Below are 23021 nucleotides of genomic sequence, written 5' to 3'. Positions count from 1 at the left end.
AGGTCTCCCCTCAACCTCCTTCGTTCCAGTGAGAACAAACCGAGTTTATTCAACTGCTCCTCATAGCTAATGCCCTCCATACCAGGCAACATTCTGGTAAATCTCTTCTGCACCCTCTCTAAAGCCTCCACATCCTTCTGGTAGTGTGGCGACCAGAATTGAACACTATACTCCAAGTGTGGCCTAACTAAGGTTCTATACAGCTGCAACATGACTTGCCAATTCTTATACTCAATGCCCCGGCCAATGAAGGCAAGCATGCCGTATGCCTTCTTGACTACCTTCTCCACCTGTGTTGCCCCTTTCAATGACCTGTGGACCTGTACTCCTAGATCTCTTTGACTTTCAATACTCTTGAGGGTTCTACCATTCACTGTATATTCCCTACCTGCATTAGACCTTCCAAAATGCATTACCTCACATTTGTCCGGATTAAACTCCATCTGCCATCTCTCCGCCCAAGTCTCCAAACAATCTAAATCCTGCTGTATCCTCCGACAGTCCTCATCGCTATCCGCAATTCCACCAACCTTTGTGTCGTCTGCAAACTTACTAATCAAACCAGTTACATTTTCCTCCAAATCATTTATATATACTACAAAGAGCAAAGGTCCCAGCACTGATCCCTGTGGAACATCACTGGTCACAGCCCTCCAATTAGAAAAGCATCCTTCCATTGCTACTCTCTGCCTTCTATGGCCTAGCCAGTTCTGTATCCACCTTGCCAGCTCACCCCTGATCCCGTGTGACTTCACCTTTTGTACTAGTCTACCATGAGGGACCTTGTCAAAGGCCTTACTGAAGTCCATATAGACAACATCCACTGCCCTACCTGCATCAATCATCTTAGTGACCTCCTCGAAAAACTCTATCAAGTTAGTGAGACACGACCTTCCCTTCACAAAACCGTGCTGCCTCTCACTAATACGTCCATTTGCTTCCAAATGGGAGTAGATCCTGTCTCGAAGAATTCTCTCCAGTAATTTCCCTACCGCTGAAGTAAGGCTCACCGGCCTGTAGTTTCCGGGATTATCCTTGCTACCCTTCTTAAACAGAGGAACAACATTGGCTATTCTCCAGTCCTCCGGGACATCCCCTGAACATCATTACAAAACTGATGTGCGAAACATCAAGACTTGGAGAAAGGTGCAGAATTGTGTAACTGTTGCTTTACTTCTGATGTTGGCCCAGACGTATTCCAGCGTTCCTCAATATTCTGAGGGGGGGACTTCCGGGTGCGGCTATGCAGAGCTAGGTCGCATATTCGGTAGTTCCCGCTTGGAATGGACTTTTGGGCTCTTTTACAGGGCCCCCACGGCATTTGTTTGACATTTCCCAGTGTGGGAAGAAGACTGCAACATTCCCCGACAGTGTCCCCCAGGAATGGTATGTCTCTTGGTTACCAGACCCGGCAGAAACAGTAAAAGATTTGGCTGCAACTGCAGGGGAGAGAGGGGCCTCTTCCAGCATGCAGGCGGGGGAAGGGCAAGCTTAAAGCTGCAAGCTGACTTGAGGGCCTGTATTAAAGGTGAATTCTAGCAGCAGAGGGAACAACTGTGAAAAGACCTACCAAGGCCATTGAAGAAGCAGGGACGAGGCTTCCGGTAGCGGCCATAGAGGAATAGGTCGCGCATTCGGCAGCTCCCGTCTGGAACGTACTCTCAGACCTTTTTCAGGAGTTTCCACAGACTTTTTGAGGCAGATTGGTGAAGCGAACACTGCTAAAAGGACTCCCTCTCGAGACTTCCGGTTGCGGCTATGCAGAGCTAAGTCGCACATTCGGCGGCTCCCGCAAAAACGGTCTTTTGGGCTCTTTTCAGGGCCCCCAAGGTAACTTTTTCGACATTTCCCGGTGTGGGAAGGAGTTAATAATAGCTCCCCATCAGTATATGACTTTAACTAGGAGCGGGGCGACAAAAAAGGTGGTGGTGGACCAGAAGAAGGGAGGGAAGAAGGACAAAATGGCGGCGGGCGGAGACCAGGCAGCGTGGAGGCAGTGGGCGGAGGAGCAACGGGAGGGTATCCAGCGCTGCCTCAGAGAGATTAAAATGGACCTGCTAGAGCCGATGAAGGCTTCTGGAGACACAGACGGCCCAGGGGGTGGCGATCCGAGAGGCTCTACAAAAGATCTCTGACAATGAGGACGAGATCTTAGGCCTGGCGGTAAAGGTGGAGGCGCACGAGGCGTTCCACAAGAGATGGCAGGAGCGGTTCGAGGAGATGGAGAATCGGTCGAGGCGGAAGAATCTGCGGATTCTTGGCCTCCCGGAGGGGCTGGAGGGGCCGGACGTGGGGGCCTATGTGGTCACCATGTTAAACTCGCTGATGAGAGTGGGGTCCTTCCAGGGGCCCCTGGAGCTGGAAGGGGCCCATAGAGTGTTGGCGAGGAGGCCCAAGGCTAACGAGCCTCCGCGGGCGGTGCTGGTGCGGTTCCATCGGTTCGTCGATCGAGAGTGTGTGCTCAGGTGGGCCAAGAAGGAGAGGAGCAGCAGGTGGGAGATCGCGGAGGTTCAGATATATCAGGACGGGAGTGCGGAGGTGGCGAAGAGGAGGGCCGGGTACAATCGAGCGAAGGTGGTGCTGCACAGGAAGAGGGTGAAGTTTGGCATGTTGCAGCCGGCTTGACTGTGGGTTACCTACAAGGACCGGCACCATTATTTTGAGTCTCCGGAGGAGGCGTGGGCCTTTGTTCAGGCCAAGAAGCTGGACACAGACGGAGGGTCGGGATGGGCGATTGGGGACTGCGGTGGATATGTTGTGCTTATTTTTGGTTGGGGGGGGGGGGAGGGGCCTTTGCATTGTTTTGGGTTTCTTTTTCTCTGTGTTTTTCTCTTTCGGGTTGGGAAGGGTGGATGGGGCGGGTTGGGCACTGTTTTGGTTGGTGGCGGGGTCTGGTAGGTGGAGAGCGTGGGCTTTTTTTCCGCGCCGAAGACTGGGGGGGGAAGCAAGGATTGTTTCCCGCGCTTAGAACGGAGGGGGGAGGGGGAGAGCCTGTGCATGGGGAGCGGGAGAGGAGGGTGTGCCACGCAATGGGAGGAGTCGAAGGGGAGGCGGGAGTGGCCGGGGTCAGCAGGAGTCAGCTGACTTGCGGAAGTGCAATGGGGGGAGTCAATCAGCTAGGATGGGTCCTAGTCCGGGGGGGTGGAGGGTCGGGGGAATGGGGGGGAATCAAGTTACTGCTGCTAAGGTCAAGGAAGAACTGGAGTGAGTGGGGGGGGGTCGAGACGGAGGTATGCCGCTGTGGGGAACGGGCCGGGTGTGGGGTGCGGACGCGTGGCTGGCCGAGGAGGGGTCATGGCTAGTCGGCGGGGGAGGGGGGCGGGTAGCCCCCTGATCCGGCTGATAACCTGGAATGTAAGGGGACTGAATGGGCCGGTTAAGCAGGCCCGCGTGTTCGCGCACCTGAAAGGGCTCAAGGCGGATGTGGTTATGCTTCAGGAGACACACCTGAAGGTGGCAGACCAGGTAAGACTGAGGAAAGAGTGGGTAGGTCAGGCGTTTCACTCGGGGCTAGATGCCAAAAATCGAGGGGTGGCGATCTTGGTGGGAAAGAAGGTGTCATTCGAGGCGTCGAGCATTGTGGCAGATAATGGCGGTAGGTACATAATGGTAAGTGGTAAGTTGCAGGGAGAGAGGGTGGTACTGGTCAATATGTATGCCCCGAACTGGGACAATGCGGGTTTTATGCAGCGTATGTTGGGTCGGATCCCAGACTTGGAAGTGGGGGGCCTGATAATGGGGGGAGACTTTAACACGGTGCTGGATCCGGCACTGGATCGCTCCAGGTCTAGGACGGGTAGGAAGCCGGCGGCGGCTAGAGTGTTGAGGGGATTTATGGACCAAATGGGAGGGGTGGACCCTTGGAGGCCGGGGGCTAGGGAATTTTCATTCTTCTCACATGTCCATAAGGCTTATTCTCGAATCAAATTTTCATTTTGAGTAGGGCGCTGATAGCGAGAGTAGAGGATACCGAGTATTCGGCAATAGCCATTTCGGACCACGCCCCGCATTGGGTGGACTTGGAGATGGGGGAGGAGAGGGACCAGCGCCCTCTGTCGCGCTTGGAGGTGGGGCTGTTGGCGGAAGAGGAGGAGAGCGAGCGGGTCCGAGGAAGTATAGAGAGGTACTTGGAGACCAATGACAACGGGGAGGTCCGAGTGGGGATGGTATGGGAGGCACTGAAGACAGTGGTGAGGGGAGAGCTGATCTCCATTAGGGCCCACAAGGAGCGGAGGGAGCGGGGGGAGAGGGAGAGGCTGGTGGGGGAGATGGTGAGGGTAGACAGGAGGTATGCGGAAGAGCCTGAGGAAGGATTGTTGAGGAAGAGGCGCAGCCTCCAGGCCAAATTCGACCTGGTGACCACCAGGAAGGCGGAGGTGCAGTGGAGGAAGGCACAGGGGGCGGTCTACGAGTATGGGGAAAAGGCAAGCCAGATGCTGGCTCATCAGCTTCGGACGCAGCTAGGGAGATTGGGGGAGTTAAGGACAGGGGAGGGAGCGTGGTGCGGAGTGGGGTTGGCATCAATGGGGTCTTCAGGGACTTCTACGAGGAATTGTACCGATCCGAGCCCCCATGGGAGGAGGGAGGGATGGGCCGTTTCCTGGACCAATTGAGGTTTCCAAAGGTGGAAGAGGGACTGGTGGCGGGACTGGGGGCCCCGATTGGGTTGGAGGAGCTGATCAAAGGGATAGGAAGCATGCAGGCGGGGAAGGTACCGGGGCCGGACGGTTTCCCAGTCTAGTTCTATAAAAAATATATGGACCTGTTGGACCCACTGTTAGTTAGGACCTTTAATGAGGCAAGGGAGGGGGGGGCTTTACCCCCGACGATGTCCCGGGCACTGATCACCTTGATCCTGAAGCAGGACAAGGATCCCCTGCAATGTGGGTCTTACAGACCGATTTCCTTGCTAAATGTAGATGCCAAGGTGCTGGCGAAGGTCTTAGCCACGAGGATTGAGGATTGTGTGCCGCAGATCATCCAAGAAGACCAGACGGGGTTTGTGAAGGGGAGACAGTTGAACGCGAATGTGCGGAGGCTTTTGAACGTTATCATGATGCCGGCGAGGGAGGGGGAGGTGGAGATAGTGGTGGCGATGGACGCTGAGAAAGCCTTCGATAGGGTAGAGTGGGGGTACCTGTGGGAGGTGCTGAAGAGGTTCGGGTTTGGGGAGGGGTTTGTCAGGTGGGTCAGGCTGTTGTATGAGGTTCCAATGGTGAGTGTGGCCACAAATAGGAGGAGGTCCGAGTACTTTCGGTTGCACCGCGGGACGGGACAGGGGTATCCCCTGTCCCCCCTGCTCTTCGCACTGGCGATTGAACCCCTGGCTATGGCACTAGAGAGTCGAGGAACTGGAGGGGGTTGGTGCGGGGTGGGGAGGAGCATAGGGTGTCGCTTTATGCGGACGACCTGCTGCTGTATGTGGCGGACCCGGTGGGAGGAATGCCAGAGGTAATGAGCATCCTTAGGGAATTCGGGGACTTTTCGGGGTACAAGCTCAATATGGGGAAGAGCGAGCTGTTCGTAGTTCAGCTAGGGGACCAAGAGAGGGGGATTGGCAAGCTCCCACTAAAAAGGGCGGAGAGGAGTTTCAGATATTTGGGGGTCCAGGTGGCCAGGAGCTGGGGGTCCCTGCATAGGCTTAACTTTACAAGGCTGGTGGAGCAAATGGAGGAGGAGTTTAAGAGGTGGGACGCGTTGCCGCTGTCCTTGGCGGGTAGGGTGCAGTCAATCAAAATGACGGTGCTCCCAAGGTTTTTGTTCCTGTTCAGTGCCTCCCTGTGTTGATCCCGAAGGATTATTTCAGGCGGGTTAACAGGATTATAATGGGGTTTGTGTGGGCGCGAGGGACTCCGATGGTGAGAAGAGTGGTCCTGGAGCGGAGTAGAGATCGGGGGGGGCTGGCGCCGCGCAACCTCTGTGGGTACTACTGAGCCGCCAATGCGACAATGGTGCGCAAGTGGGTGATGGAGGGGAAGGGGGCTGCATGGAAGAGGCTGGAGACGGCGTCCTGTGTGGGTACAAATCTGGGGGCGCTGGCAACGGCGCCGCTGCCGCTCCTCCAAGGAGGTAAACCACGAGCCCGGTGGTGGTGGCGGCCCTCAAAATTTGGGGGCAGTGGAGTCGGCATAGGGGGGAAGTTGGGGCCTCGGCGTGGACCCCATTACGGGGGAACCACCGGTTTGCCCCAGGAAGAACAGGTGGAGGGTTTTCGGGGTGGCACAGGGCAGGGATACGAAAGTTGGGGGACTTGTTTGTGGACGGGAAGTTTGCGAGCTTGGGTGAGCTGGACGAGAAGTACGGGCTCACCCCGGGAACACCTTCAGGTACTTACAGGTAAGGGCGTTTGCCAGACGTCAGGTGGTGGAATTCCCGCGGCTACTGCCACACACAGTACAGGACAGGGTGCTCTCGGGGGGGCGGGGGGTGGGGGGGGCGGTTAGTGGGGAAGATATCGGAGACTTACCAGGTGATGCGGGAGGAGGGGGAGACCTCGGTGGTGGAGTTGAAAGGTAAGTGGGAGGAGGAGTTGGGAGAGGAGATCGAAGAGGGGACGTGGGCAGATGCCCTAGGGAGGGTGAATTCTTCCTCTTCGTGCGCGAGGCTCAGCCTCATACAGTTTAAGATGCTGCACAGGGCACACATGACTGAGACAAGGATGAGCAGGTTCTTTGGGGGTGAGGACAGGTGTGTTAGGTGCTCAGGGAGCCCAGCAAATCACACCCATATGTTCTGGGCATGCCCAGCGCTGGAGGAATTTTGGAAGGGCGTAGCGAGGACGGTGTCGAGGGTGGTAGGATCCAGGGTCAGACCGGGCTGGGGGCTCGCAATATTTGGGGTGGCAGAGGAGCCGGGAGTGCAGGAGGCGAAAGAGGCTGGAATTCTGGCCTTTGCGTCCCTGGTAGCCCGGCGAAGGATTCTTCTTCAGTGGAAAGATGTGAGGCCCCCAAGCGTGGAATCCTGGATCAGCGATATGGCAGGGTTCATTAAATTGGAGAGGGTGAAATTCGCCTTGAGAGGGTCGGTACAAGGGTTCTTTAGGCGGTGGCAACCGTTCTTAGACTTTCTGGCAGAACGATAGACATTGGTCAATGGCAGCAGCAGCTCGGGGGCGGGGTTTAACTTTATTTTTGTTTATGTTATTTACACTGCAGGGTCTGAGGGGGTGTATACACCTGTTGTGTTAAGTCGGGTTGTTAATGTTAATTTATTATTTATGTATGGGGGGAGGGGTTTGGGGGGTTGCTTTTTTAGATTGTGTTTTGTACTTAACCCTGTTGGGTTCTTTTTTCTTTCTCATTTTGTTATTGATATTTTATGAAAACCTTTAATAAAAATTATTTAAAAAATATATATATATTCTGAGGGGGGGAAATACCGCATTGGTAACATTGAAGAACATCCTGTGAGCTGTACAAGTAGTGGTCCACAGGCTGCCTGCCCCTGGGGAATTGACATAAGTCGCCAAAAGTAGGATTACCTGGGTTTCGCCCCTTCCGGGTTTTAATGCAACTGATTTAATATGGTTTAGTTTCACATGGCGTGAGGTGTTTTGGGTTTAAAAGAAATTCTAGTGACTTATCAGAAAGGTGCGATACAATCGAAGCATCTTGAGGAATTAATCAAAGGCTGGTCTCGATCAGATTTTTATGGTCATATTTTCTTTTTTGAATTGCTGTTTCCCCCCAATTCGTAGCTTTAATGGGTTTACAGCGAATGGCAGCTAAATGGCATATGAACAGTAAAGCGTTGGTAAACAAGGAATTAGGGACCTAAAAGGGGATTTATACATGGAGGGAGGGAAACTGGCTGAGATACTAAATAACTACTTTGCATCTGTCTTTACCAAGAAAGAAGATGCTTCCCAAATCATGGTTAAAGAGGAGGCAATTGAAACACTTGATGGGTTTAAAATCTATAAGGAGGAGGTATTGGGTATTAGTTAGGCTGTCTGCGTTTAAAGTTGGTAAGTCACCAGGATCAGAAGAGATGCATCCAAGGATACCGAAGGAAGCTTCGATGAAAATTGCAGAAGCACTGGTCATAATTTCCAATCGGCCTTGGGTACAGGGTTGGTGCCAGAGGATTGAAGAATTGCAAATGTTACACCCTTGTTCAAAAAATGGTGTCAATTATCCAGCCCAACGACCAAAGGCCACTCAGTTTAATCTCGGTGCTGGAAAAACTTCTGGAAATTATCATTCCGTACAAATTGTTTAGTCTCTTGGACAAATTTGGATTAATTAAGGAAAACCAGTATGGATTTGTTAATGGCAAATTGTATTTAACTTATTTGATTGAGAGTTTTTTGATGAAGTAACAGAGAGGGGTGATGAGGGTAATGTAGTCGATGTGGTATACACTGACTTCCAAAAGGCAGATAAAGTGCCACACAACAGACTTATGAGCAAAGTTGGAGCTCATGGAATAAAATGAAAGTAATAGCATGAATAAAAAATTGGCTGAGTGATGGGTAGTGGTGAATAGATGTTTTTGAGATTGGAGGAAGATTTTTGATGGAGTTCCTGGACTTTGGTGTACAGAGTACAATTTCAAAATTTGTGGATGCACAAAACTTGGAAGTATTGTGAGCTGTGAGGAGGATAATGTAAAACAAAAAAAACACATAGACAGATTGGTGGAATGGGTGGACAAGTAGCAGATGAAATTTAATGCAGAAAAGTGTGAAGCAATTCAGTTTGGTTGGAAGAACGGGGAGAAACAATATAAAATAAAGGGTTACAATTCCGAACTTGGAACTGTCACTGGGTCAAATTCCTGGAACTCCCTCCCTGATACCATTGTGGGTGAATCTACACCACATAGACTGCAGCGGTTCAATATGGCAGCTCACCGTCACCTTCTCAAAGCTATTTAGAATGGGCAATGATTGCTGGCCTAGTCAGTGACGCCCACATCCCTTGAATGAATTAAAAAAGCACAATATGTTGACACCAGCTACTTGACAATCAGAAAGAAATCTACTGACTTGGTCGATGCACGGTAGGGCAGCATGGCAGCACAGTGGGTAGCACTGTTGCTTCACAGCTCCAGGGTCCCAGATTCGATTCCCAGCTTGGGTCACTGTCTCTACGGAGTTCTGCACGTTCTCCCTATATCTGCGTGGGTTTCCTCCGGGTGCTCCGGTTTTCTCCCACAAGTCCTGAAAGACATGCTGTTAGGTAATTTGGACATTCTGAATTCTCCCTCAGGCATCCGAATGTGGCGACTAGGGGCTTTTCACAGTAACTTGTGACAATAAAGATTATTATTATTACATGTCATGTTGTAGCGGGAATTAATTCAATGACTTGGATAGCCTTTCCTTTTCCATCCTTTCTGTGAGTAACAATGGTATTTCTTAGCAGATTGTACAACACATCTGGGAATACAAACGTATAAAGTTCAAATCTCCAGTCGTCAATTATTATTAAACAGTTTAGACCTTTGATGTAATATAATCAAGGTAATCTTGCAAGATTAAATCCTGAAATTTTCAAAATTTGAATTGAGTTGGTTTGAATTGTCAATTTTAATTTGCTGCACCACATTTTGATAAAATAATTGGTGGCATTTTGTCAATTTATAACTGAGCAATACGGGACCTCCAATTTTGAGATATTAAACTGATTGGAGTGCAGCATTCTGAAGCTATATTTGGTATTTTGTTCACACTCATAGAATACCAACTCAATCTAATATATTTAGAAACATGATCAAAATGAGAAGAGAAAATATAAAACAGAGTGACAATGTTGTGGTCATGTTATAAACAATTACAATAAGTTAATCATAATGTATATTTTTGTCATCCATAAATTTTAAACCATGTTGATAGACGCTTTGCGTCTATACAGATATAATATTCTGGATGCAAGATGGAATAATTATATTGTTAAATCCATTGACACCTGTACAATGGTTACGTCGCACTCCAGATAATATTCCCTCATTGTCCAATGCAAAGACTCAACTCCCCATGAACTGAAATACAACCTTGTGAGAATAGTATTCTCTGATAGCAGATCACAGGGTGAACAATCAATCAGTGATCCTGATGAACTCTGCATTGAAAATAGTGCTGTTCTGGAAGATAGCACACCAACAGACTGTAAGTCTTGGACAGACAGCTACGGAATGAATAATAAGAAGATAGATTAACACAGTGTTTTAAGAGAAGTAGTAGATTTAGCCTGGTTATAAAAGGCCATAATGTCCAGGATCCCCAGCGTTGGACTGGGGGGGGGGTTATCCTGAAGATGTGCTGGGGAATCCCGCTTCGAAGTTCCCACAAAAGGGGTTTGTCTGCCAATTGTCCAGAAATGCTAACATCCCCTGTAAACTTGCGCTGGGCTGGGAACCATCCGACAAAGCAATTGAAATTGCTAACTTTGGATGATTCTGCCAGGTTTGCACTCATAGTTATTCTGAAAGAGAAGGCAAAAAAGCACTTCTAACTTCAGAGTAACTAATGCCCAGACCAAGTCCTACCCCCCCCCCCCCCCCCGCCTCCCCGCGCCCGCTAAGTACCTTCCCCCGGCCTGCCCCCTCAGACTCTGCTCCACTTTCTGCTTACACCCCCCTGATGTCCAGCCCCCCAGCCCCCCACTCGTGATGTTCAGACCACTCCTCCACCCCCCACGACCGTTGATGTCTGGATTTCAATCCCCATGTCTGGATTACATCTCATTCACTCACCTTAGGCGTTTATCTTCCCCCTTTTGATGGAACGTTTAATCTCGCCTCCTTTACGACAGCTAGTGCTGTAAAAAGGAGGCATATCCTCCTTCACTCTGTTCCTTTTGCATTTGCTGCTGGAGTCAGGGACATGCTTCACTTCTTCAGTCTCACCCAGCCTGAGTCATGAAGATCGGGCAAGACTGACACTTTCCATTTTGAGGCAGGTAGGTCGCTACGGAGTGACATTCCATTGCTGATTGTCGCTCTGAGGAAGTTATGGGAATATCTTTCGTCCAAGGGCAGCATGGGAGCACAGCGGTTAGCACAGGTGCTTCACAGCTCCAGGGTCCCAGAATTGATTCCCGGCTTGGGTCATGGACAGTAACCCGGGGCCGGGAACTGTCTGTTCTCCCTGTGTCTGCATCGGTTTCCTCCGGGTGCTCTGGTTTCCTCCCACAGTCCAAAGATGTGCAGGTTAGGAGGATTTTCCATGCTAAATTGCCCTTAGTGTTCAAAAAGGTTGGGTGGGGTTGCTGGGTTGCGGGGATTGGATGAAGGTGTGGGCTTGGGTAGGGTGCTCTTTCCAAGGGCCGGTGCAAACTTGATGGGCCGAATGGCCTCCTTCTGCACTGTAAATTCTATGTACTAATTCTCAATGTCACTTCCAATTAAGGGGCAATTTAGTGTGGCTAATCCATCCACCCTGCACATCTTTGGGTTAGAACAAAGAACAAAGAAATGTACAGCACAGGAACAGGCCCTTCGGCCCTCCAAGCCCGTGCCGACCATGCTGCCCGACTAAACTACAATCTTCTACACTTCCTGGGTCCGTATCCCTCTATTCCCTTCCGATTCATGTATTTGTCAAGATGCCCCTTAAATGTCACTATCGTCCCTGCTTCCACCACCTCCTCCGGTAGCGAGTTTCAGGCACCCACTACCCTCTGTGTAAAAAAACTTGCCTCATACATCTACTCTAAACCTTGCCCCTCTCACCTTAAACCTATGCCCCCTAGTAATTGACCCCTCTACCCTGGGGAAAAGCCTCTGACTATCCACTCTGTCTATGCCCCTCATAATTTTGTAGACCTCTATCAGGTCGCCCCTCAATCTCCGTTGTTCCAGTGAGAACAAACAGAGTTTATTCAACCGCAACATTCATACCAGGCAACATTCTGGTAAATCTCTTCTGCACCCTCTCTAAAGCCTCCACATCCTTCTGGTAGTGTGGCGACCAGAATTGAACACTATACTCCAAGTGTGGCCTAACTAACGTTCTATACAGTTGTGGGGGTGAAACTCATGCAGACACAGGGAGAATGTGTAAACTCTACATGGACAGTGATCCGGGGCCGGGATCGAACCTGGGTCCTCGGCACCATGAGGCAGCAGTGCTAACCACTGCGCCACCCTAAAAGTAAGAAGACTTTAGCAACTGTCTTCAGCAATCTTGGTAACTTGGATTATGCAGTTATCAAAAAACGTTTTTTATACTTTTTATGTGAGAAATGAATGCTTAGGCAGTCCTTTATTATTCTTTGCCAACAGAGCTGGAAGGAAAGAGGAGAGTAAATACTTTACTTCTAGATGTATCTCTCTCTCCTCTTGGATGGTATAAAGGAAGATAAACAAATATTATTCATCATGAATAATCCACAATGAAGCATTCTTTACTCTGTCAGCCACACATGTTTGACAGGTGACAGGATGGTTTCTTAGATACCAGACAAGGAACGTACATGCATTCAGGATACAGCCAAATTGTGATAATCTTGCTGAATACTGACAGAAAAAGTAATCAATGCAAGTTTAAGAAATGTATCAGCATTCAGGCCTGCACATTCAGGAGAATGTCCCATTCTGTGAACCTGACTCCTGGGGAAACTGCCCCAGATGATCAAATTTTCATTCCAGAGGGGCGGGGTGTAATGGGAGTCATGCCCGCTGCCCTCAGAAACAGTCCGGAGGCAGCACAGTGACTGCCCAGTGCGGAGGTGGGCTGGGCGAAAGGGTGGCATCGATGACTCTACTCTCCTTTTCATTTTGCTGTATAAGAAAACACAAAAGGCAACCCTCTAGCCCTCACCCCCTCACACCTGCTCACGCTCACACATTCTGCATGCTCCATCAATCTTACCCATATCAGCTCATGTCCCCAACCAACCCAATGACCCCTCATACCATCCATGCCAGTCAAAGCTCCTCTACCAACTACCCTGCCCATATACACTTGAAGCCAACCAATGTAGGATCTCTTATTTTCAAATAAGAGACGTGGGTCCAGTGGTAGATTGAGATTGAGTTTTATTGCAAAAATCTAGTTAGTACACTTTCAAATACAAAAAAAAAGAAATAAAAGCCCAGCAGGACATAAGGAAGAAAACAATGGAAAGAGAACAAAGGTGAAGAGAGCGGGCAACATGTGCACCAGTAACTTTATACCTGCACAATTTGATACAGCCCCCTCTCTGCCCACTATTGGCTTACAAGTTTTGAATTGTGACTTCTAAATAGTAGCCCTTCCCATCACTCACATTGGTATCTAACTTACTGGCTGTATTTACTTTGTTACATTGTCACATTTGTAGTCTGGATTCTGAAAAGCTGATGTATTCCCACAGTATACTTTCCCACAGCTACAATATTTTAAAAACTAGATTTTAATATTTCCCCACACTATATCACTCCACACACCCCATGGCCCTTTGTAGCACCGTTGCTAACTTAGTGCCAACTCATGCCCCTAACCCACAACCCTTTGCCTTTACACCCTCCTTGCCAACTCACTCAGTATCTGTCATAAGCAGACCTCCAGACTCTTGCTGAGAGGAAATAAGATAAAGTTCTAAGTGAATGTTGATGTATTCACTATTTTTTTAAAAACACATTGATAAAAATGACTTAATCCCTAAGAACAGCAAACATTCGTATTCACAGCCCCACACCAAAGATGAATAATCACTTGGAGCTGTCAAACTGTTAAATGACAGACACCTGACTGTGATAATGATATGTTGTGAAATCAAGCATGCAACGCAAAAACTACAATGATAGCCCTCAGGCAAATGTCAGCAGACAGAGTGAAATAGCAAGCATTGTTTTTGGTTTAACCTGCAGCCTACGTTTTTAAAAATTTGAACCCTATGAGATTTTAATTTCTAGGCTGATTGCCAGTTCCAATCAATTTTGACAGTTCCCTTAACAGCTTGACTTCTCTCTTGACAGTCCTCCTGACAGCTCCTGAATGTATCCACTTTCAGCAAAAATTCATGTCTACTTTTAACAATATCAAAGAACACTTGACCTCTCACAAAGGGCAACCTAACTCCCCAAAGGACAACTGAACTTTCCCAATGGTGTCCCTGGACCTCTCCAAAGAACTCTGGTAACGTTAGGTTAAAAACGGGATGAGTTCCTACAAGCAGAATTTAGGGAGTTAGGAGCCAAGTTAAAAAGTCGGACCTCAGAGGTAGTAATCTCAGGATTGTTACCAGTGCCATGTGGTAGTCAGAGTAGAAATGAAAGAATAGGCAGGATGAATGTGTGGCTTGAGAGATTGTGCAGGAGGGAGGGGTTCAGATTTTTGGGACATTGGGACCGGTTCTGGGGGAGGTGGGACTACTACAAATTGGACGGTTTACACCTGGGCCGGACTGGAACCAATATCCTTGGGGGTGCTTTTGCTAACTCTGTTGGGGAGGGTTTAAACTAATGTGGCAGGGGGATGGGAACCAAATGAGGAGGTTAGTGGACAGTAAAGAGGTAGTAACTCAAGCCTGTAAGGAACTAGATCATGAAGTCAGCGTGACTAAGGGGAAGAGTAGGCAGGGAGCAGATGATAAACGCAAAGGGACTGGGTGGTCTGAGGTGCATTTGTTTTAATGCAAGAAGTTGTAGTAGGGAAGGCAGATGAACTTAGGGCTTGGATTAGTACCTGGGAGTATGATCTTATTGCTATTACTGAGACTTGGTTGAGGGAATGGCATGATTGGCAACTAAATATCCCAGGATATCGATGCTTCAGGCGGGAGAGAGAGGGAGGTAAAAGGGGTGGAGGAGTTGCATTACTGGTCAGAGAGGATATCACAGCTGTGCTGAAAGAGGGCACTATGGAGGACTCGAGCAGTGAGGCGATATGGGCAGAGCTCAGAAATAGGGAGGGTGCGGTAACAATGTTGGGGCAGTACTACAGACCTCCCAACAGCGAGCGTGAGATAGAGGTACAAATATGTAAACAGATTCTGGAAAGATGTAGGAGCAACAGGGTGGTGGTGATAGGAGATTTTAATTTTCCCAACATTGACTGGGATACACTTAGCATCAGAGGTCTAGATGGAGCAGAATTTGTAAGGTGCATCCAGAAGGGTTTTCTAGAGCAGTATGTAAATAATCCAACTCGGGAAGGGGCCATACTGGACCTGGTGTTGGGGAATGAGCCCGGCCAGGTGGTTGAAGTTTCAGTCGGGATTACTTTGGGAATAGTGATCACAATTCCGTAAGTTTTAGAATACTCATGGACAAAGACGAGAGTGGTCCTAAAGGAAGAGTGCCAAATTGGGGGAAGGCCAACTATACCAAAATTCGGCAGGAGCTGGGTTATGTGGATTGGGAGCAGCTGTTTGAAGGTAAATCCACATTTGATATGTGGGAGGCTTTTAAAGAGAGGTTGATTAGAGTGCAGGACAGACATGTCCCTGTGAAAATGAAGGATAGAAATGGCAAGATTAGGGAACCATGGATGACAGGTGAAATTGTGAGACTAGCTAAGAGGAAAAAGGAAGCATACATAAGGTCTAGGTGACTGAAGACAGATGAAGCTTTGGAAGAATTTCGGGAATGCAGGACCAATCTGAAACGAGGAATCAAGAGGGCTAAAAGGGGTCATGAAATATCTTTAGGAAACAGGGTTAAGGAAAATCCCAAATCCTTTTATTCATATATAAGGAGCAAGAGGGTAACTAGAGAAAGGGTTGGCCCACTCAAGGACAAAGGAGGAAAGTTATGCATGGAGTCAGAGAAAATGGATGAGATTCTTAACGAGTACTTTGCACGGTATTCACCGAGGAGAGGGACATGATGGATGTTGAGGTTAGGGATAGATGTTTGATTACTCTAGGTCAAGTCGGCATAAGGAGGGAGAATGTGTTGGGTATTCTAAAAGGCATTAAGGTGGACAAGTCCCCAGGTCCGGATGGGGTCTATCCTAGGTTACTGAGGGAAGTGAGAGAGGAAATAGCTGGGGCCTTAACAGATATCTTTGCAGCATCCTTGAACACGGGTGAGGTACCGGGGAACTGGAGAATTGCTAATGTTGTCCCCTTGTTTAAGAAGGGTAGCAGGGATAATCCAGGTAATTATAGACCGGTGAGCCTGACGTCAGTGGTAGGGAAGCTGTTGGAGAAGATACTGAGGGATAGGATCTATTCCCATTTGGAAGAAAATGGGCTTATCAGTGATAAGCAACATGGTTTTGTGCAGCGAAGGTCATGTCTTACAACTTAATCGAATTCTTTGAGGAAGTGACAAAATTGATTGATGAGGGAAGGGCTGTAGATGTCATATACATAGACTTCAGTAAGGCATTTGATAACGTTCCCCATGGTAGGCTGATGGAGAAAGTGAAGTCTCATAGAGTCCAGGGTGTACTAGCTAGATGGATAAAGAACTGGCTGGGAAACAGGAGACAGAGAGTAGTGTGGAAGGGAGTTTCTCAAAATGGAGAACTGTGACCAGTGGTGTTCCACAGGGATCCGTGCTGGGACCACTGTTGTTTGTGATATACATAAATGATTTGGAGGAAGGTATAGGTGGTCTGATTAGCAAGTTTGCAGATGACACTAAGATTGGTGGAGTAGCAGATAGTGAAGGGGACTGTCAGAGAATACAGCAGAATATAGATAGATTGGAGAGTTGGGCGGAGAAATGGCAGATGGAGTTCAATCCGAGCAAATGCGAGGTGATGCATTTTGGAAGATCCAATTCAAGAGTGAACTATACGATAAATGAAAAAGCCCTGGGGAAAATTGATGTACAGAGTATCTGGGTGTTCAGTTCCATTGTACCCTGAAGGTGGCTGCGCAGGTCGATAGAGTGGTCAAGAAGGCATACAGCAGGCTTTCCTTCATCGGAAGGGGTATTGAGTGCAAGAGTTGGCAGGTCATCTTACAGTTGTATAAGACTTTGGTTCGGCCACATTTGGAATACTGCATACAGTTCTGGTCGCCACATTACCAAAAGGATGTGGATGCTTTGGAGACGGTGCAGAGGAGGTTCACCAGGATGGTATGGAGGGTGCTAGCTATGAAGAGAGGTTGAGTAGATTAGGATTATTTTCATTAGAAAGACGGAGGTTGAGGGGGGACCTCATTGAGGTCTACAAAAGCATGAGAGGTATAGACAGGGTGGATAGCAAGAATGTTTTTTCCAGAGTGGGGGACTTAATTACTATGGGTCACGAGTTCAAGGTGAGAGGGGAAAGGTTTTAGGGAGATATGCAAGGAACGTTCTTTACGCAGAGACTGGAACGCATTGCCGGCGGAGGTGGTAAAGGCGGGCACGATAGCGTCATTTAAGATGTATCTAGACAGTTACATAAATGGGCAGAGAGCAGAGGGATACAGATCCTTAGAAAAGAGGCAACAGTTTTAGATAGAGGATCTGGATCGGCGCAGGCTTGGAGGGCCGAAGGGCCTGTTCCTGTGCTGTAATTTTTCTTTGTTCTTTGTTAGACTTTCTCCCTATAGGTCTAAAGTGCATACATTGTCTTTTGGATATCCCACGACCGAAAATTGGATCTGACTGAAGGTAGCTGCCTCCATGAACCCCCTCTAGTGAAAATGGCAAGTACGGAGATTGGACAGGAGACTTCCAGAGTCGGTCCTCTGACATTATTTTTCATGAGCCAGGGACCCTCTCCATCTGTGCTTCTATCACCTGGATAGACAATGGGTGGGATCTTACTGCCTCCCAGCCACATGTTTCTGGGTGGCAGGAGGCATTGCGCCATTTGCTGGCATTTTGATTTTCTGGTCCCGCCACTGTCAATGGAAATTCCCACTGAAACCACCCGACGCTGCTGGGAAGCCCACGGTGAGTATGGTTCTGGTGGGACCAGAGAATCCTGCCGGCGTTAACGACCAGAGAATTCCAGCCATTGTCTCCCAATTCCTCTTAAATAATCCACTTAACCAGAGGGGGAATAAAACTCCAGTTAAAGTTGAAAAATGTGAATTAGCTAGATTTGTTTATATTTTACCTCCCCCAATACAGACAAATATAAAAAGTATATGGAAGTTCAGAAAATATATTTTCAACTTGTGTCATTACTGACAAGTGACAAATTCCAAGCAAGTAATAGAGCAAATTTTCCAAGGTATTTTTTTGCATCTTTCAAGATACCTCACTACATGCGAAGGTTTGATATATTTAGTCCAATATGTACAGATTCACGATCTGAAACAAAAAGATGATTGAGTTTTCCATCGCATAACCTCAAGAAATAAAAAATGAAAAATGAATGAAAATTGCTTATTGTCACAAGTAGGCTACCAATGAAGTTACTGTGAAAAGCCCCTAGTCATCACATTCTGGCGCCTGTTCGGGGAGGCTGGTACGGAAAAGTGGGTGGGATTCCATTCCCCCAGCCTTGTGGTTCTTGGAGACGCGCCGTTTGCTGACGTCGGGATTCTATCTTCCCACCGTTTGTCAATGGGATTTCCTTTGGAGCCACCTCACTCTGCTAGGAAACCCATGGGCGGGGGTGCGCTGCCGACGGGAAAATAGAATCCCGATGGCTGGAGAATTCCGGCCAGTATTTATAGATGTAATTTTATTCTAAAACCAATGTAATATAAATTCCCAGTGGAGTTTTTTTAATCTTTAGGAATAATATGCTTAAAATATAGAATGCCTCTTTCGGCGGGTCTATACATTGGCAAATTGACTCTTGTCCCAATGGAGGGAATGTCACCAAATTCTATAGGAGATGCAAAGGTCCTTCCTGTTGTTCCTATTTATCCCCTGTTTGTTCACTTATTTCCCCTTTCTTTTATTTTTGTTGTTACATTTTTGATATATGGATTATTTATGGACATGTGTCTTTAAAGCAGCCTGTATAGACAGGGCGGGATTCTCCCCTACCCGGCGGGGCGGAGGGTCCCGGCGGGATGGAGTGGACTGAACCACTCCGGCGTCACGCCGCCCCAAAGGTGCGGAATCCTCCGCACCTTTAGGGGCTAGGCCAGTACCTTTAGGGGCTAGGCCCGCTCCGGAGTGGTTGGCGCCCCGCCGGTTGGCATGGAAGGCCTTTGGCGCCACACCAGCTGGGAGTCTCTTCCGCCTCCGCCATGGTGGAGACCGTGGCGGAGGCAGAAGGGAAAGAGTGCCCCCACGGCACTGGCCCGCCCGCGGATCGATGGGCCCCGATCGTGGGCCAGGCCACCATGGGGGCACCCCCCGGGGCCAGATCGCCCCGCGCCCCCCCCAGGACCCCGGAGCCCGCCTGCGCCGCCTTGTCCCGCTGGTAAGGTAGGTGGTTTAATTTACGCCGGCGGGACAGGCATTTTAGCGGCGGGACTTCGGCCCATTCGGGCCGGAGAATCGCGCGGGGGGCCCGCCAACCGGCGCGGCGCGATTCCCACCCCCGCCGAATCTCCGGTGCCGGAGACTTCGGCAACCGGCAGGGGCGGGATTCACGCCAGCCCCTGGCGATTCTCCGACCCGGCGGGGGGTCGGAGAATCTCGCCCCTGGTGACTGTAATTATTAGACAGCCAAGGACGTTGGGAATTTTTATAAGAATTATTGGTTAATTCACTTGTGTTGTGACTCTGTGATGAGTGGGGCTGGAATTGAGCACGTACTTTCCTAGGGTGTCGAAACAGAGAATGGGCATCAGGCAAAAGGACAAATTATCACTAGCACATGGATCCTTTGCTCAGATGCTCCTAGTCTCTTCCTTAGCAGCTGGCCATTCATTCTTTTCTTAGAATGATGTTTCATTCATTTGTATGATTTCACAATGGACACTGATTGTAACACACAGAAACTCTGAAACCATACAATCTCCCAATACACTCGAATCCAAAAGCCATCCACTGTGTCTATATAGAGAGAGAAGATTTCAGTTAAGTATTTATTGATTACCTGTCAGCCATTACCAGTTACATATTGAAGTTATTAATATTGCACTGAAAAACGTAAGGTGAAGACTGCATAGTTATTAAAATATATCCAATGCTATTGCTGCCATGTTATTACAGGAGTCTTTCATTTCTCTTTTGGGGCTAAAGATGTTTTATTCAGATGTTTAATTAATTTTCAAACTTTATTCCAATGTTTCCTTTTCAATTCAATCTAATAATAAGAAATTGTGCAGTCCTTTCAGTGTTTGAATCAGTCTTTGTACCTGCCTTGGCTGCGTTACTGAGATGGAGCTGGAGAGATGCTGCTATTATCTGCACATCTCTGGCCAAGTGTTAAACTAATCCAGTGTATTTTTGTGCTTGGCAGGTTGACGACCAAATGAAACTTCTTCAGAACTGCTGGAGTGAACTTTTAATCTTGGACCACATATATAGGCAAGTGGCGCATTGGAAAGAGGGTGCAATCCTCCTTGTTACTGGGCAACAGGTAAGTCTAGATGAAGTTTTCTTGACTCCAAAAAAGGTCTTGGGCACAAGTTACCTTTCTGTGACCTTTTCATATTATTTGACTTAGAGGTCAATGAGAATGCATGATTCAATCTTGCTTTTTTCCAAACATGCCCAATGTTTGCTTTAGCCTCTGTGATAGGAAAACGAATGTCTCCCAGCATAGAAATAGTCATCAGCATGCACGCATAATTTGTTGTTGATTGCTATAACCATTCAATGTTAACCCTCTTCATTTGGGATGGTAGTGGTTACATTAGCGGACCAGTAGTCCGGAGGCTGGACCGATAATCTCAGTTTAAAAATATAAAATCTCTGGAAATAAAAGACAGTCAGCAATTTAAATAAAAAATGGTCAGGAGTCTGTTAGATTGTTATTAACAACCTAACTGGTTCACTAGTATCCTTTAGGGAAACAAACCTGCTGTCCTTACCTAGTCTGGCCTACCTGTGACCCCAGCAATGAGGTTAATGCTTGTCTGCCCTCTCCCGTGACCTCACAAACGACTCCGTTGTCTCAAACTGCTACCATTGTTTCAGGAAACTGGATTATCACAGAATTACACACGAAGCAGGCCATTTGGCCCTTCACATCTCCACCATTTTGCTTTTGCCCCCAACGAAGGCCATGTTACTCCACCATTGATACCTCATGGGATGTGAAAGGTACACTTCTGCTTCAGTTCTGTCAGTGTCACAGACTAACATCTGCATTCTGCCAGAATTTATGAATGAATGTGGTTGACAATGATCAGATATTATTCGACCATCTCAGGGCAGTTAGGGATAGGCAATAAATACTAGTCTTGCTGTTGGTGCCCACATTCTGAAAAAAAAAAAGGAGTCATGGATTGCTTTCAATTACTGAAAAATCTATTTATTTTTACACTTCTGGGAACCAGTTATAAACCAGTTTTAACCTTGCGCGATTGCAATGAGCAGCTTTGTTCGATTAATTAATTTGATGTTCCATTTGAATGAATCTACTTTCTAAAGGTGATGATGTAGAGCTGCATAAAGCTTCTTTTTGAACGGTAGTTTTTGTCATGGTGTTCTAGAACTTAACCCTACGATTTCTAATGAAGAATTTAATCGTTATTTCAAGCTCCATTTTTGTTACTTTATTTTTCAAATATAACTAACGGGTGTTTGAATGACTCTTAAAAGCTGCAGTCGGAGACATCTGACTAACTCCTGGGTTTTGATGGAAGTTCATACCTGAAACTTTAATTTAATGTCTCTTCAAAGTTTGATGAATCTGCCAACCGAGCATATGAATTAGGTGCAGGATCAGGCCACTTGGCCCCTTCAGCCCACTCTGCCATTCTATAAGATCATGGCTGATCTGCCACATTTCTGTCGACCCCTGATCGCTCTTGTTAATCAATAATCTATTTCGCTCTGCCTCAAAAATATTCAATGACCCTGCTTCCACTGCCTTTTGAGGAAGAGTTCCAGAGACTCGCAGCCATCTGAGAGAAAATGTCTCCTCACCTCTCTCATCAATGAGCTACCCCTTGTTTTTTAACAGTGGTCCCCGGTTCTAGATTTCCAACAAGAGGAAACATGCTCTCCACATCCACCCAGTCATTACCCCTCAAGATCTTAAAAGTTTCATGCAATCAAGGGGCGGCATGGTGGCACAGCGGTTAGCACTGCAGCCTCACAGCTCCAGTGTCCTGGGTTCAATTCCGGCTTCGGGTGACTGTCTGTGTGTAGTTTGCACTTTCTCCCAGTGTCTGTGTGGGATTCCTCCAGGTGCTCCGGTTTCCTCCCACAGTCCAAAGGTGAGCAGCTTAGGTGGATTGGCCCTGCTAAATTGCCCCTGAGTGTCCAAAAGGTTAGACGGTGTTACGAGGATAGGGTGGAGGTCTGGGCTTAAGTAGGGTGCCTATTCCAGGGGCTGGTGCAGACTCGATGGGCTGAATGGCCTCTTTCTGCACTGTATATCCTATGATAATTCTATGATAAGTCCCCTCTTACTCTTCTAAACTCTAGTGTATACAAACCTAACCTCTCCAACCTTTCCTCATGAGACAACCCGCCCATTCCTGGTCGTAGTCTAGCAAGCCTTCTCTGAACTGACTCTTAAAATTCACCAGCAATTGATGTACCCTTCTTTCATTCATATTAATAGTACTTATTGTTCATCACCGCTTTATTTTCTCGGCTCTGCTTTTCTGCAGACAGTATAAGCAGTAGAAATTATTTGGCAAAGTTATGGAGCCCAGCAGTGTGATGGAGATAAATGAGCAACTATAGAGAGGTAATCACAAACCCAGGGTGCTTCAGCCATGCTGTCATTTTAAATTAGTTACATGCAAAATGCATTCGCTGTAACATTTCATCAACATAACTTAGATTTATAGAGCACTGTCAATACAGATAAATGACCTAAAATGCTTCACAGAGGCATAATTCAAAAACAAATGGATCCTGTCCTCAGGAAGGCGAAGGAATGGTGGCGAAAAGTTTGGTCAAAGTTTGAAGGAGGGATTTAGGGCAGGTCTTTCAGAGACAGACCTAAATTGCTGAAGCTGCAACCAGCTAATTAGGGGCAGGGGGATGGGAAAGTTCACAGGCAATTGTGGTGCCATTGGAGGATACAGAGGGAAGAGGCCATGAAAGAATTTAAACATATGGGATGATAATTTTAAGTTTGGGGCATTGAAGAACCCTGGAGTCAATGTAGC

General features: G+C 47.8%; 1 protein-coding gene across 8 annotated transcripts in view; it reads left to right on the top strand.

Annotated features, from left to right (window-relative positions):
- Positions 1–23021, top strand: part of nr5a2 (nuclear receptor subfamily 5, group A, member 2) — a 289477-nt gene that overhangs the window by 128246 nt on the left and 138210 nt on the right. For all 8 annotated transcript variants that reach the window (XM_072511429.1, XM_072511426.1, XM_072511430.1 and 5 more), the window contains one exon: positions 20189–20308. In XM_072511429.1, the coding sequence (XP_072367530.1) occupies positions 20189–20308 (120 nt within the window). The remainder of the gene's footprint in view (positions 1–20188; positions 20309–23021) is intronic.

The sequence above is a fragment of the Scyliorhinus torazame genome, chromosome 7 (assembly GCF_047496885.1).
Source record: "Scyliorhinus torazame isolate Kashiwa2021f chromosome 7, sScyTor2.1, whole genome shotgun sequence".
Taxonomy (NCBI): Eukaryota; Metazoa; Chordata; class Chondrichthyes; order Carcharhiniformes; family Scyliorhinidae; genus Scyliorhinus; species Scyliorhinus torazame.
This window is presented reverse-complemented; position numbering and strand designations above follow the sequence as displayed.